The 12,587-nt window shown below is 41.1% G+C and overlaps 1 protein-coding gene and 1 non-coding gene across 2 annotated transcripts in view; both read left to right on the top strand.

The window, feature by feature from the left end:
• Nucleotides 1–12,587, top strand: part of LOC110986022 (uncharacterized) — a 98,235-nt gene that overhangs the window by 5,349 nt on the left and 80,299 nt on the right. Inside the window, exons 5-17 of the mRNA XM_087146044.1 lie at nucleotides 140–278; nucleotides 2,437–2,601; nucleotides 3,185–3,270; nucleotides 4,782–4,819; nucleotides 5,243–5,367; nucleotides 5,827–5,917; nucleotides 6,911–7,025; nucleotides 7,373–7,547; nucleotides 7,696–7,747; nucleotides 9,253–9,390; nucleotides 10,074–10,285; nucleotides 11,395–11,528; nucleotides 12,320–12,522. Coding sequence (XP_087002170.1) covers nucleotides 140–278; nucleotides 2,437–2,601; nucleotides 3,185–3,270; nucleotides 4,782–4,819; nucleotides 5,243–5,367; nucleotides 5,827–5,917; nucleotides 6,911–7,025; nucleotides 7,373–7,547; nucleotides 7,696–7,747; nucleotides 9,253–9,390; nucleotides 10,074–10,285; nucleotides 11,395–11,528; nucleotides 12,320–12,522 — 1,673 coding nt within the window. The remainder of the gene's footprint in view (nucleotides 1–139; nucleotides 279–2,436; nucleotides 2,602–3,184; nucleotides 3,271–4,781; nucleotides 4,820–5,242; nucleotides 5,368–5,826; nucleotides 5,918–6,910; nucleotides 7,026–7,372; nucleotides 7,548–7,695; nucleotides 7,748–9,252; nucleotides 9,391–10,073; nucleotides 10,286–11,394; nucleotides 11,529–12,319; nucleotides 12,523–12,587) is intronic.
• Nucleotides 10,611–10,684, top strand: Trnat-agu (transfer RNA threonine (anticodon AGU)). Its single transcript has one exon. It is a non-coding gene; the product is annotated as a tRNA-Thr (tRNA).

Here is a 12,587-nt window from a genome sequence, read left to right on the forward strand (position 1 = left end):
GAAAAAAAGAAAACCTGGAAAGGGATCTTAAAGTACACTTCGAGTTTAGCTGTCTCTTGTGTATTGATTGCTTTTTAGTTTTAACAGATGGAAAGGATGGTTATTGAAGTTACTTCTTAACCAAAATATTTGTTGGTAGGTTTTCCTTTGACATCAGCGAGAACGGAGCGATTGGTCAGGTGTACTACCCTCATGACGAAGACGGCCATGTGATAATGGTCAAGAAAGGTCTTGTTAGCCTGCTAGCTGGTAACATGCAACATTCCTCACAAGGCAAGGTACTAAGGAATTACAAACTCAAAATGGGTATAGCAGCTCATAGTGGTGCTTTAAAAACTTTGCTTCTATGACGCTTTTCTTGGAGCTTTTTGATCCAGTTAGTACGATTGTCTTCTCGTGTGAAATAGTAACGTACCAATAGCCTTTTTGGTCTCAGAACTGAGTTTATTGACTCCAAGAACTCGTCTCAGGAATAGACCTTTTCACTAATAAATTCATAATTATGCACGCATGCGTACAAATGGCCTTGGGGGCAAAAAGTGTGAGCGGGCCATCGAAAATGTGCAGGGGTGCGACTTTGATGATCATTTTCTCTTAGGTTTTCTGTTGTTTCCTCAAAAAATCCCATTAAGTCGTGTTTGCTGTAAGCTTTTAATTCAGTATAAATATTGTAGCGTGCCGCCGACCCTCACACTCGCCAGTGGTGTGCCGTCGGACAGACGCTCAGGATTAGGCGGTTATCGGGAAAACCCGGGACGTACCTCCGTTTGGGAGAAATATACCCCCAGGCACCGCATGAAATCCGCAGTCACCCACACTTTCTCACCCACTCTGGTTTATTCACTCCTATCTAGGCGTCTCCTATACAGGTGGCGGGAGACTTGAATGCAATGGAACTCACTCAAAACTTGTTATTCCACTCACAAACTCGGCTGCGTACCTGTCTTGTAGCTCCGGGGTCCTCGGTCCGGCCGATTACTCTAAAGTGACCCAGGAGTGCGAGTTTGTGAGAGCTAGCTCGCGTGTGTACCAAGACTAACGTGGAACATGCAGAGCGCGACGTGCAGGAAAAGGGAGCGACGTGCAGAAAAAGAAGGGCGACGTGAACACGGACGTGTATAATAAAATCTGGACTCGCAATGCCCTTAATCAGCTTATAGAGTCATTGAATCCACTCGCAGCCATTTTACCGAGCCGAATACAAAGCTTTCCTGGTAATGCCCGCCTTTGTTCTTCCTGACGTCAATAGTAGGGAGCCAACCCACGCCTTTGTATTCGGCTCGGTAAAATGGCCGCTGGTTGGCTTCTTTTTCATACAAAGGCGTTGCAAGTCCAGGTTTTTTTATATACGTCCGTGGACGTGAAGCGAGCGCTGCCTTATATACCGCTAGCAACACACGCACTGGCCGCAGCGGCGCGGAGCCACCTCGCCGGGTACCAGCCCTAGACTGGCACTAGGCCAATGTTTCGTTACAATATTTTAAAAAATTGACTGGAGGGGGGCTGGAACCTGCGACCTTTAGCACACCGTACCAGTGCTCTACCAACTGAGCTATCCAGCCCTGTGTTGGTGTTTCTTCGCGTTTGTCAATATCTGTGTTCAATATCTGGAGGGGCTCTAGCATGTCAGACTAAATAAAACCTTGAACACCACGAGACCAGGGATCCCGCACCAATAACACGATACAACCTAGAAAGTGGTGAACAGGGATCACTCAAAGGGGATACGGCTTAAGTGGAATTTTTAGTACTTTGTAAAAGGACTTTATAATCGTACTTTTTCCTGTGTGCACGAGATTGCCGTTTCTTAGCAGGGCCCGCTTCCATCTTAAGTAGTGTAAACTACATTGTTAGTGTTCTTGGAGCCAACCTGTGCATTTGTAAAAACACCTGTTCATAGACCCATTCGATTTGCTGCTGTCTGCACTTGGGAAATCTGAAGAACCAGATCCCTTTCTCTTTGTAATCTGCACTTTGTCTTGTACAGCCCAAAACACAACAACTGCATACTATTTTTTCGGTAGTACTCAAAGCTATGACCAAGTTCAATGGTAAGCTATGTGCACACGTGCTGATTCTTAGACATCTTGCTCAGGCAATGGTCACACGGAGTTAGAACGCCCTTCAGATTCTACCAGGGGATGTGAACTCTGTCTTGTGTCCAGTGTCGATTTCTAGCCAGGCACTGTGTCTGTTTATACAGTAATGTGTATAGTAACTCAAAAGACAGAAAGTAGTTTTTGAACAGGTAATGACGAAACTCTTAAGAGACAAGGGGCTCAGCCTGCACGAATATCAAATCCATGGTAACTTTACTCTGCACCCGTCCTTGCTTCATTGTAACATGTAGACTAGCGTTCGTTGTACTTCCCTGTGTCAGTTAAATTTAATTTGCCACATTCTTCGTGACTAATACCCCTTCCCCGTATTTACAAGTTGAAGGCCAGTGGATGGAGTTACGACTGCAATGAGACCGGTCACGAAGGTAACCACGAGGCGTCTTACACCGCTCAGATGGCACCAGGCAATGATGGCATCATTGTCTTCACCAAGACTAGACGTACTCACCCAATACCTTACGGAAAATCCACACATCAAAAGGTATCAGAGTAAAAGCCAGAACTTAGGCCTACATGTTGCAAAAAAAAATTGTCGCTTTGACTGAACAGCAAAGTTGTTTTCCCAGTCGGCATTGCGTCAAGCCTCGGACGAAGCAGAAATATAAATAAGAAAAGAAACTCAACTTCCTTTGTTACGTTAAAAAATAAAGAGTTGAACGGCGGCTTTTGTACAGCGCTTTGTTGAAATACTTCGTTTGCGCCGTTTTACCGTTTTAGCTTCCCTTTTTACCTTTAACTGGGTACAATTCTTGACATAGAGAGTAATTTGAATAACTGAAAAGGAATCTAGCAAAACAAATTATCGACAAAAAAATATGGTCATGTGTTGTGCGAGGGCAGAGCCATATTTGGTTCAATGGAGTGTTTAATATGCACTTGGGAAGATTCCATGGTCAGGGAACATTATCTTAAGTTTTTCTTCTGCCTGCTCCTATTTACTGGAGGTACTGGAGTTGAGTGGTCAGAATCCGTTGGTTGGACTGTAATCAATGAAAAGTGATCTTAACTAAAGTCAGTTTATTAGGCCGTGTGTCTTCACTCATTTTGTTCTCTCATATGTTCAGGAGATCCACTATCATCCAGCTATGGAGCTCCCATCGATGGTAAAGATACAGGACCGCTTCGATGCCCCACGGGAATCGGCAGCTGGGTCGGTTACCTTTTACTTCTCCAATTTTTATTAGACATCTTCGCCCGTGGTTGTACGATTGCCCTACGATTCAATAGACCGAAGAATACATTAATCCGAATACAGAATAAGGTTAAGTAATTTTAAGACACAACGTCCCACAAGAAAGTAGGCCCCACAGTCCAAGTTTTTCAGCTGTTTGAAAATAAAATAAGTGGGTCGAAACAAAGTTCAGACTCCTGAAACTTGCATGCTGAACATTGGAACTATGAAACGTTTTCCTTGAACTGGGCCTTTTGAGCTTTCGAGCAACTTCGGACGAATGAATTTCCAGGTTATCGAACGTTCGGGCTACGAATCTGAGGACTTTTGTATCAAATGAGCAAAATAAGGAACTCATATCAGTCAAATTAAAATTAAAAGTTAAACAAAATTTGTGTGTTTTGTCAATTCGTCAGAATGAAGATATAACTGTCTTAAATGAAGGTTTCTTTGTATAGGCAGAGCCATTTTTGTTCAGGAAATTGTTTTTAGGCAGCTGTTTAGTTGTGATATCGGGAGATCCTTTAATACAAATGTGCACTGGGGACGCTGCTTACTTGCCCCCCCCCCTCCAAAAATATTCCGGATCGGGCTTGCCCCTTTGGACAACACTGAGTACTGTCAGTGCGCTTCCCTGATTGTCGTTTTTTACTTCTCTTCTGTTTCCTGCACTTCCTGTCTATTCAAAGAAAGTCGATTGGAAAATACCTACCTGTTTTCTTGATTGACATTTCGTGTATTGACTGGCCACGTGCCTCTCCCATCTGCACATTCAAATTCTGACAAAGAATTTGCCCTATATTTGCGGAAATTACCAGATAACATTGTCAGCGTTAAGCGTTGCCTGTTGTTTGAATATAAAGAATACTTTGATGTAACTGTATGTTGATGTCCTGTCAAGTGGCACTATTGATTTTGGTATTCTGGCTCGCATAATGCGTCTTTTATGTTCGCATCCGTTACATTCCAAGAGTATGTCGCTCTCAAAGATGAGTTGGTAATTTTGTGTCCATGGCCACGCGACTATAAAAGGCTACGTTATCCGGTACTTTTCTGTAGCATCTTTATCCATTCAGTTTAAAACTCACGTGTGTAAGTAGAAAGCTGCCTGTTGTTTTTAATCTAGACTAGAATAACTTGTAGATTTGAGTTATGTGTTCGGCCAGGTGTTTCATTCTTAGAGCCTCTTGGGTTTGCACACAGTCAACGTCTACCTTTTTCATCATTTGCAAAGGAGGGGGCAATTTAGATTCAGTGAATAGCTTGAGCAGCACTGTGGGGACCTAAATACCACTTACACAAATGAAGGGCAGATTAGAAGATCAGTTGGCGACATCATCTGCACCTGTCGCACGAGTGTTCAGAAACTCCTGCGCCGGTCTTGCCTGGGCGCGCACTCTGTGTTTCCTCTGCCTTTTATTGAATGAAATTGCTAATGGTCATTCCAAAATTTTGTTTTTAATGTTGCAAATATGTTTTTTGCTTGACAGATTTCAGCACAAGTATGAGCAAGCAGAGGACGATATTGGTAATTTGCCCTTTTAATTCTCAATTTAATTTGGTATTTCAAGACCTATATTTGACGACCTGTTGAATCGGTATGTTCATCCAAGGAAACTGCTTTAATTAAAGAGAAGATGCTTTTGATCTGGGTAATAGATTGAAGCCACAGAATGTTGTTTATTTTGCAAATAATTGTTTAATTTTATGTTTGCCAGAGGAAAAAAAAAGACAAATGTCTGATTCCTGACCTGTTTTGCCCTCTGACCAAAAGCTTTTTTGAGAGACTTGGTGCACCTACTACCAATTCAGGCATAACTAAGGCACAAAATCAAGTCAGGTTTTTAATTTGTACACAAAAGAATTGTAAGGATATTTATTTCTGTTGCCTGGTTTGCAGAGCAATCTAATTAAAATCGGATTACATTGCTGTTTTTTTAATGTTGCTCAGTGCTTCCAGAGATGCAGACATTTTCAGAAGGCCAGCTGAAGTTTGTACAAAAGGTACACTACCCATCACCCACTGGACCACCGGATGATGAGGACCTCGTGACAGACTCAATGCAGATGCAGAAGGTAAAAAAATCAAGGGGTTTAAAACTTTTCAGCATGAAAATTAAATTCTCTTTGGGTATCTTTGGCGGCTCATGCAAATAACGAAGACTTGGAAATCGCCAGTGTCAAGACGGATGAGTAGATGGACGGGATGGAATTGATGTCAGAAGGCAAAGGCCTTCTAGGTCGTTTGCACATGTAAAATTTCAACAAGACCCAAGTCAAGGGACCATACGCTTAACTTGTTTTTACGTAATGAATTTCATCGTGAGAGTTTGGGGAATGTTTTCAACCCCGAACCCTCCAAGCTTCGCTTTGAATGCATCCACTTGGGAGAGCAAACTGTTTTAGACTGATAAAAGGTTGTCTGGCACAATGGCAGTCAAAGATCAAATTCGTTCCAGATTTGAGAGTAGGTTAACACATACCTTGGGAGTAGCAGCCCTGAAAGTGTCTGACTATCTCACTCTGTTCTTGTAGCTTGAAGACGATCATCTGGGCTTCAACATGACATCTTTGAAGGAGCAGATCGCTGGCAACCTGACCTGCATGAGAACAGCACTTCTGGCCGGTAAGGTGGCCAGTGTAGACAGAAAGAAGGGTGTCTGAACTACATAAATAAAAAAGCCAGTATAAAAGAACCATAAAGATGGTAACCGTCCCGCGTGTCCGACCTGCATCCATCATTTGGGGTGCCTCTCGCTCAAAACCTTATCGAGCTTTCAAAAACATTTTAAATGGGAAAACCAGCTTTTTGATGTAAACAATTGCAAAAAGAAATACAAATTTGTTTTGCCTCATGTTTTGAGACTGAGAGAAATTTATTGTGATTCACAATTACAAAACTATTCAAAACTGAAACCCGAGAGTATGCAGTTTGGGTATAAAGACCATTACCAGGAAGATGCTTAAGATCTGCAAACTTGGTGGTAATCGCAGCGGTGTTAAATATGCGCTGGCGAAAAGGGGGATGGTGGATGATATGAATCAAACATTGCCCAGCCATGTAGCTCTTAAAGAATAATATGAGAAAGGTAATATGATTTTACCAGTCAAATAACTGAAAAGGCTACCAGGTCCAATTAAATTGATAATAATGACAATAAAGGGGGCGCTGTTTACGATGCATATGGACATCCTTATTATGTATAAACGTAATTACACCCCTGAACCGTACATCAAAATGGCGTATTTATATATTTTTTATTATTTTTCTCCCTTTTTTCGGTGCAAATAAATGTTTGTTGCTGGGAAATCTGAAAAAATTCTCAAAATGCATCTTATTTGAATCACAAAAAGATGGGGATGTATAAAATCCATATCCCGCGGGATCTTAAGCCTGACTAACTGTTCATGGCTAACCATGCAATGGCCAACCTTCCCGAAAAAAACTTTACGCTTGCGCAGACCCAAGTCTTACCCGTAAAGATGTCCATGAATTAAAACTGAACAAGACTCCACAAAACAATGTTGCAGGCTCAGTGAAAAACCAGGACAGCGTGCCTGTGGGGTTAAGGAGAGAAAATATGACCAGAGTGCATTTCCTTTTTTTTTTTTCAACCAGGCTCTAATGAACAAAGCCACTGTTTCCAGAAGCTTGTACAAGCCCTGCACTCAGTGCCTGACGGAGAGAAACTGGCTGAGGTTATGACCCCTATGTACAAGCCACCACTGTCCAGGTATAAAGACTCACCAGAGCTGTATATCGTTTCAACTTCCGGCAGGGGTTAGATTCTTGTACAGATGACAAGTTCTTATACAAGGACTCACAGATAGAGTTGTTTGGTTTACTAATATTTACATGTAGGCCTTGAGTAAAATTTTTAATTCTTCTTTTAAAAAGAGGGTATAGATTGGTGAAAAGTGAGGCTTATACGATTTGACTCTTGTTTTTACATTTTTCAATTCTCAAAATTAGTGAAGGCTTAAAAGTCATAGCTCCAGTACTTACAAGACAAGTAATGTGTGTTACTAAGGTTTACAGGATTTTGGTCAAATATGAAATGTTATACGTTTCCCTCCGCAGGCGTGTCCGGGAAAAGCAGGACAGACTGTACATGTTGGATGCGGTTGCCGCGATGCACACTGATAAATCTCAGTCACTCCTCACTGATCTCATCCTTCTATCTCCAAGACCGGACAAGGAGCTTGTAGAGAGACTACTCGTTGCCTCAGTTGGCTTTAACCACGCAATTTCTGGGGTATTTTTATGGACTTCTATATCTCTGAAGCTGTTTTTTAAAGAGATTCTTACTATTTATAGGCATTTTGTTTATAAGAGACTCACTTTTATGAATAAGCTACATATTTTTATTACAAATGTTTTAACAGCGACACATTATTTTTCAGTATTTTCTAGAGACTGTTGAAGATATTGTCTTCAAACCACAAACATTCCCTGGTGAGTGTTACAAATTTAAATGTGCGTTTCGTTTTCTTTTTTTGTGCGATTTGAGACCTTGTCTGAAAAGATGATTTCAGTGATTTTTGTCATATCATAAGTGTATATTTGCAAGATTTATGATTGATCAGACATCAATTCTGGTAGTGTTTGTGTTTGATTCAAAGCTTGGGGTAAAAAACTGCTCCCGGTTTAAGCCCCGTATTAATATCAATCCAAATATTCGGCTCGAAATTAAATTAAATCTGGTAATAAGGCATGCGTCAAAACCAAGGTTTCCATAGGAATCTGAAGAGATCTCAGTAGCGAACACCTAAACCCTCACACCCATTGGTCAGTGCCTTTTGAATGTTCGCATGATCTTCTTATCCACAAGTAAAACTTCTCAGACTCAAATGAATGCATACGGAAACACAAAGTTAACTTCATAGCTCTTGCCAGGGCTGTTTTCTTTATTGTTGTGGTTTTCAGATTTCAAATTATAAAGTGCCCCAACAAAATAAGATGCCAAGTAGAACTATTTCCTTTTCCTGTGCGAGCCACTCACACATCAGAAGCCGTCTCATCGGTTGAATGTTTACCAGTCTAAAGCCACCATTGGTCGAAATCCCTTTCAGCTGAATGGTTAACTGAGTCTGCCACAGAAACATCATGGATCCAATTTGTCCTCTTGTGTTTTTCCCAAATTTCTAAATTAACAATCTTGTTAACAAATATTACGTTAATTAATTACACTACCTATCACCTGAGTAGAAGCGAACTTCGCCATTTTCATGTAGTTCATAGAACTTCAAAGGTTCCTTACCAAACCCGCAACCCTGCTTCCCTTCTCCAAATTTCTTACAAATTTCTCGTCATTTTGTGTGGCACAGAATCTGACTTTGTATAATATCACTATCCACACAAAGCAAAGGATAAAAATTGTTACATTTAATATACGTAGATCAGACACATTTGACACAGAGAGGTCGTCCCTGGTCACTGACTGCAAAGTCTTGACTTGCCTTACACAACCACCTTGATTGCAGGAACAGCTCTGCTAAAGTTAATTGCTTATTCGTGAGATAGCTTGACAGCTCCACAGTTGATTTGCCAGTAGTAGTCAGGTCAAGATCCTGAAGTGCCTAAGTTTGCAATGTAATTCCATGCAGCAGTAAACACATATAACAATCATGACACATGCGTAAATATAGATAACGGGAAATACTACTTCAAGTTTTACAGCTATGGCCTACTCAAAGGAAATAAATCTCTACAAGTTCATAACATAAACTACCACTAAGAAATCTGAGAATAATTAAATTTATCACTTAATAATGTGTTATTGTAGATTTCATGTAGCATTTTTTACAAAGAGGATAAGAAACAAGAATAAATGTATTCATCCATTCAGTTTTGGCAAGAATAAATTCCCATTGGATTTTTAAGTTATTTTATCTCGCAGCCACAATTAGCATCTCATCATAGTAACTGCAAAATGTAAATTTGAATCATCTCTGTCGTAGAATCTCTAAGAGACCCTGAGATACAAAGAGTTGCTGTGCTGGTACTCGGCGCTTTAGCTGGTCATCGATGGCGGGCCGGACACAAAGCCCAAGCAGAGTCCATCGTTGTGAAGATTGAGGATAAACTGGGTGTGCATGGTACGTAAAGATTTTTAGCTAGCACATCATTTCACTGTCATTCAGTACAGCGTCATTCTAATGTTTTACCGTAGGTAAGCTTCATCTTTAACCGTCAGTGGTATAAATTTGTGTTGAAAATTGGGGAATGGGGAAACGTGGGTTGGGATGAAACAGCTGGCCAAGCAAAATTTGCAAGGGGGCACTTCGTATACACTTTATAGGGGGCGATGTTCATGACAAAGATGTACTTCTTTACTGTGTATCAAATTCATGCAGAATCTTACATCAGAGTGGTATGTTATGGCTTTTTAAAGTTGCTTTCCCGCTTCAGTGATATTGCAAACAGTTTAGTCGTTAGAAAATCCTGTAAATTCTTCACAATCACCTTAATTTTTTGTTCATCACCAAAAGAGTATGTGTGACAGGGGGTGATTCAGTAGCCCATCCTCCACCTGAAAAAAGTGTGGGGCGTATGTACCCCCATCCCCACTTCCAGGTTTAGGCGCCTGCTAACCGTCATGTGTTTCAATAGCTTTATATAAAAAACTACAGATTAATGGCACAACGATTTTTATGGTAACAGTTCATCATTTAGTCTGTTATTTCCTGCACGTTTTGCAAATGAATAGATGGTAAGGCAAACAACACCGCAAAACAGCCTAAAACAGCTTATTCGCTGCACAATTTTTGCCAAATTCCAGATCCCTGGGCTTACGAGGAGACTGTGGCATCTCTTAGTAAGGATGAACAAGACAAGCTTCATCACGACACGGTCGTCTTGATTGAAGCCCTGGGCAATGCCGGGCTCCATCGCTCCTTTCCTCACATAGAGAGTTATACCAACTCCAGCACCACCCATCCAATGCTGAAAAGGGCCAGTCTGCACTCCATGAGAGACTACCATCATGACACAGTAACTCAGTGATTTTCTTGTTGAAAAATTTCACTATATAGCCAAGCACTCAATATGACTACGTAACACTGTAAGCGAGGTGTAATGATTCACAATTGAAGCATGTCAGGAACAATTAACATAATAAAATAATTCATACAATTATGTGCCCTGCTAATGTTTTTACTGCCAACTGTGCAAAAACTGCATTTTCCAAGGACAAAACAAACATTAAAGTTAATTTATATCACGGGTTTTGCCCTTACCCAACGTATATATTGATAAACACTGTATGCTCAGTGCTTGAGCTTGCCGGGGTCGGCCAGCCACCCCCCCCCCCCCGGCAAGCTCGGTGGTCGAGTGGTTAAGACGTCTGCTCTAGTAAGCAGGAGGTCGTGGGTTCGAGTCCCACCCGAGTGAGCTTCTGAATTTTTTTGCAAGCTTTCGGGCAAGCACTGAGCATACACTGTTTATCAATATATATGTTGAGTAAGGGAGAAACCCTTTATGTAAATTAACATCTCCCCAACGCAAAGAAATACATCTTGAAAGTTACAAATCGAGGCAGTGTGTTAAGTAACCATTCAGAAATGGACTTTTTCATTGAGAAAGTAAATGGAAAAATGGAAAGTAAATAGTCAAAGACTATACAAAGAATGTACGCTGGAAATTTAAACCATGTTCACAGTCTTGCGGGATGTTGCTATTAAAAAGTATATTTCTTTTCTTACTTGACAAATTTCAAATGGCAGTCCCATGAACAAATGACCCCTTACCATGCTGTAACAAACAGAAAAGTCGGGACACTATATGACTTCAATGTTATTTTGCTGTAGACCCCCCGGTACCAGTGCAAAGCTCTCCATACAGGCCAGTAAACTCCATGCACAAAATAAACAGGGCATGGCAAAAGTCTCTGTGAGCCAGTTTGTTATTTCAAAATGCTTGGTCTTTTGGGAACAAAGCGTATGGCTACGCTGATAGGACAGAGTATCAAGCAAGCGCGAAGCTATTCCCCAATAGCCCAGTGCTGAGCATGCGCTTTTGGAATATCAAACTGGCTGCTACGTAACGATGCTCCCCATGTTGAGCCACTAGAAATTAATTTTCCTTCTCTTTGGCCTACTTAGGCTGCTGGGATACTCCTTAAATCTGCTTTGGATGGAGACGAGGATGAACACGTCAGATACGTGGCATCCCTGCTCTACAAGAACCACCCAAACGGTGGCTACCATAACGCCTTCAAGTTTGTCACCCCTGAAGAGTGAGAATTAGAATCAGGGGACAATTTCATAGAGCTGCCTCAGCACAAAATCGCTGAAGCGCAAAAAAATCCTTGCTTAATAAATATGGTAACCAACCAAAACTCCATTTGATATATTTTGTTTTGGGATTGTATTTTTTATTTTTTTGGTTAGCATCACGATCAGATAGAGTTTAAGCTGGTAACTTTGTTTTATGGGCAAAGTTTTCCCGCTTAAGCGAATTTTGTGCTTAAGCAGCTGTATGAAATTGGTCCCAATAAAGAGTTCAGTATTAAGCTGTGTGTGCTTAAAATCTAAGCACATCATAGGTCCAAAGTTCAAGAACCTGATAGCACGTGTGCATTTTCGTAGCCATATCAGGGTGCCCCAAAGCTAAGTTCAAACTGAAGTCATTTGCTGTTGTTCTTTCAATCTCGAAAATATCGTTGCCACTGTGAATTATCTCCGGGGCCCAGTGAAAGAGGAACATTTTATCTGCGGGTACTTTACCTTTGAAAGTGTGAGTCTCCTGGCCAAGCTTAAGGCTATTCTGGACAAACATTTTTCTTTATGAATTGGGCCATTACAGTAAAGTGAACAGATTGAAATTTAAAGTTTCTGCTACAAATTGGCAAAGATTCTCTGGACACTTGGCCGTTGAAGGCCTTTCTTCTACTGTAATTGTTACTGTATACCTAAACTAAACCGTTGTAATACCACAGGTACCGAAACACCAGCCTTAATCATAATTACCTTGAAGTGTGTTTTAATCTGCGATAAACGTGCACTGTTTTTTTTGTTTCTCTTTAAGGTATGCTCTTGCTAATTCCTCTGATTCATCAACCACCGGATTAAGTGTTCCCTCCAGGCGTCGTTTGAGACGGGGTTTCTGGGAGGGCATTGAGTTTAAATTGGCCAGTCCTTCAGTTAACTGGAAGAAGACCATCGGCAGCCGAAGTACAGTTGGGGCAGAGTTTGGTTTGACCATCAGAAATGAACTCGACATGAAGATTTGTATGTATCCCAGACTTCTCAGAAAATACGATTTATTTCAGGCCGTGCATTTTCCATTTTTAGTT

The sequence above is a fragment of the Acanthaster planci genome, linkage group LG14, assembly GCF_054643075.1.
Source record: "Acanthaster planci isolate LZ-2023a linkage group LG14, COTS_SCS, whole genome shotgun sequence".
In the NCBI taxonomy this organism is placed as follows: domain Eukaryota; kingdom Metazoa; phylum Echinodermata; class Asteroidea; order Valvatida; family Acanthasteridae; genus Acanthaster; species Acanthaster planci.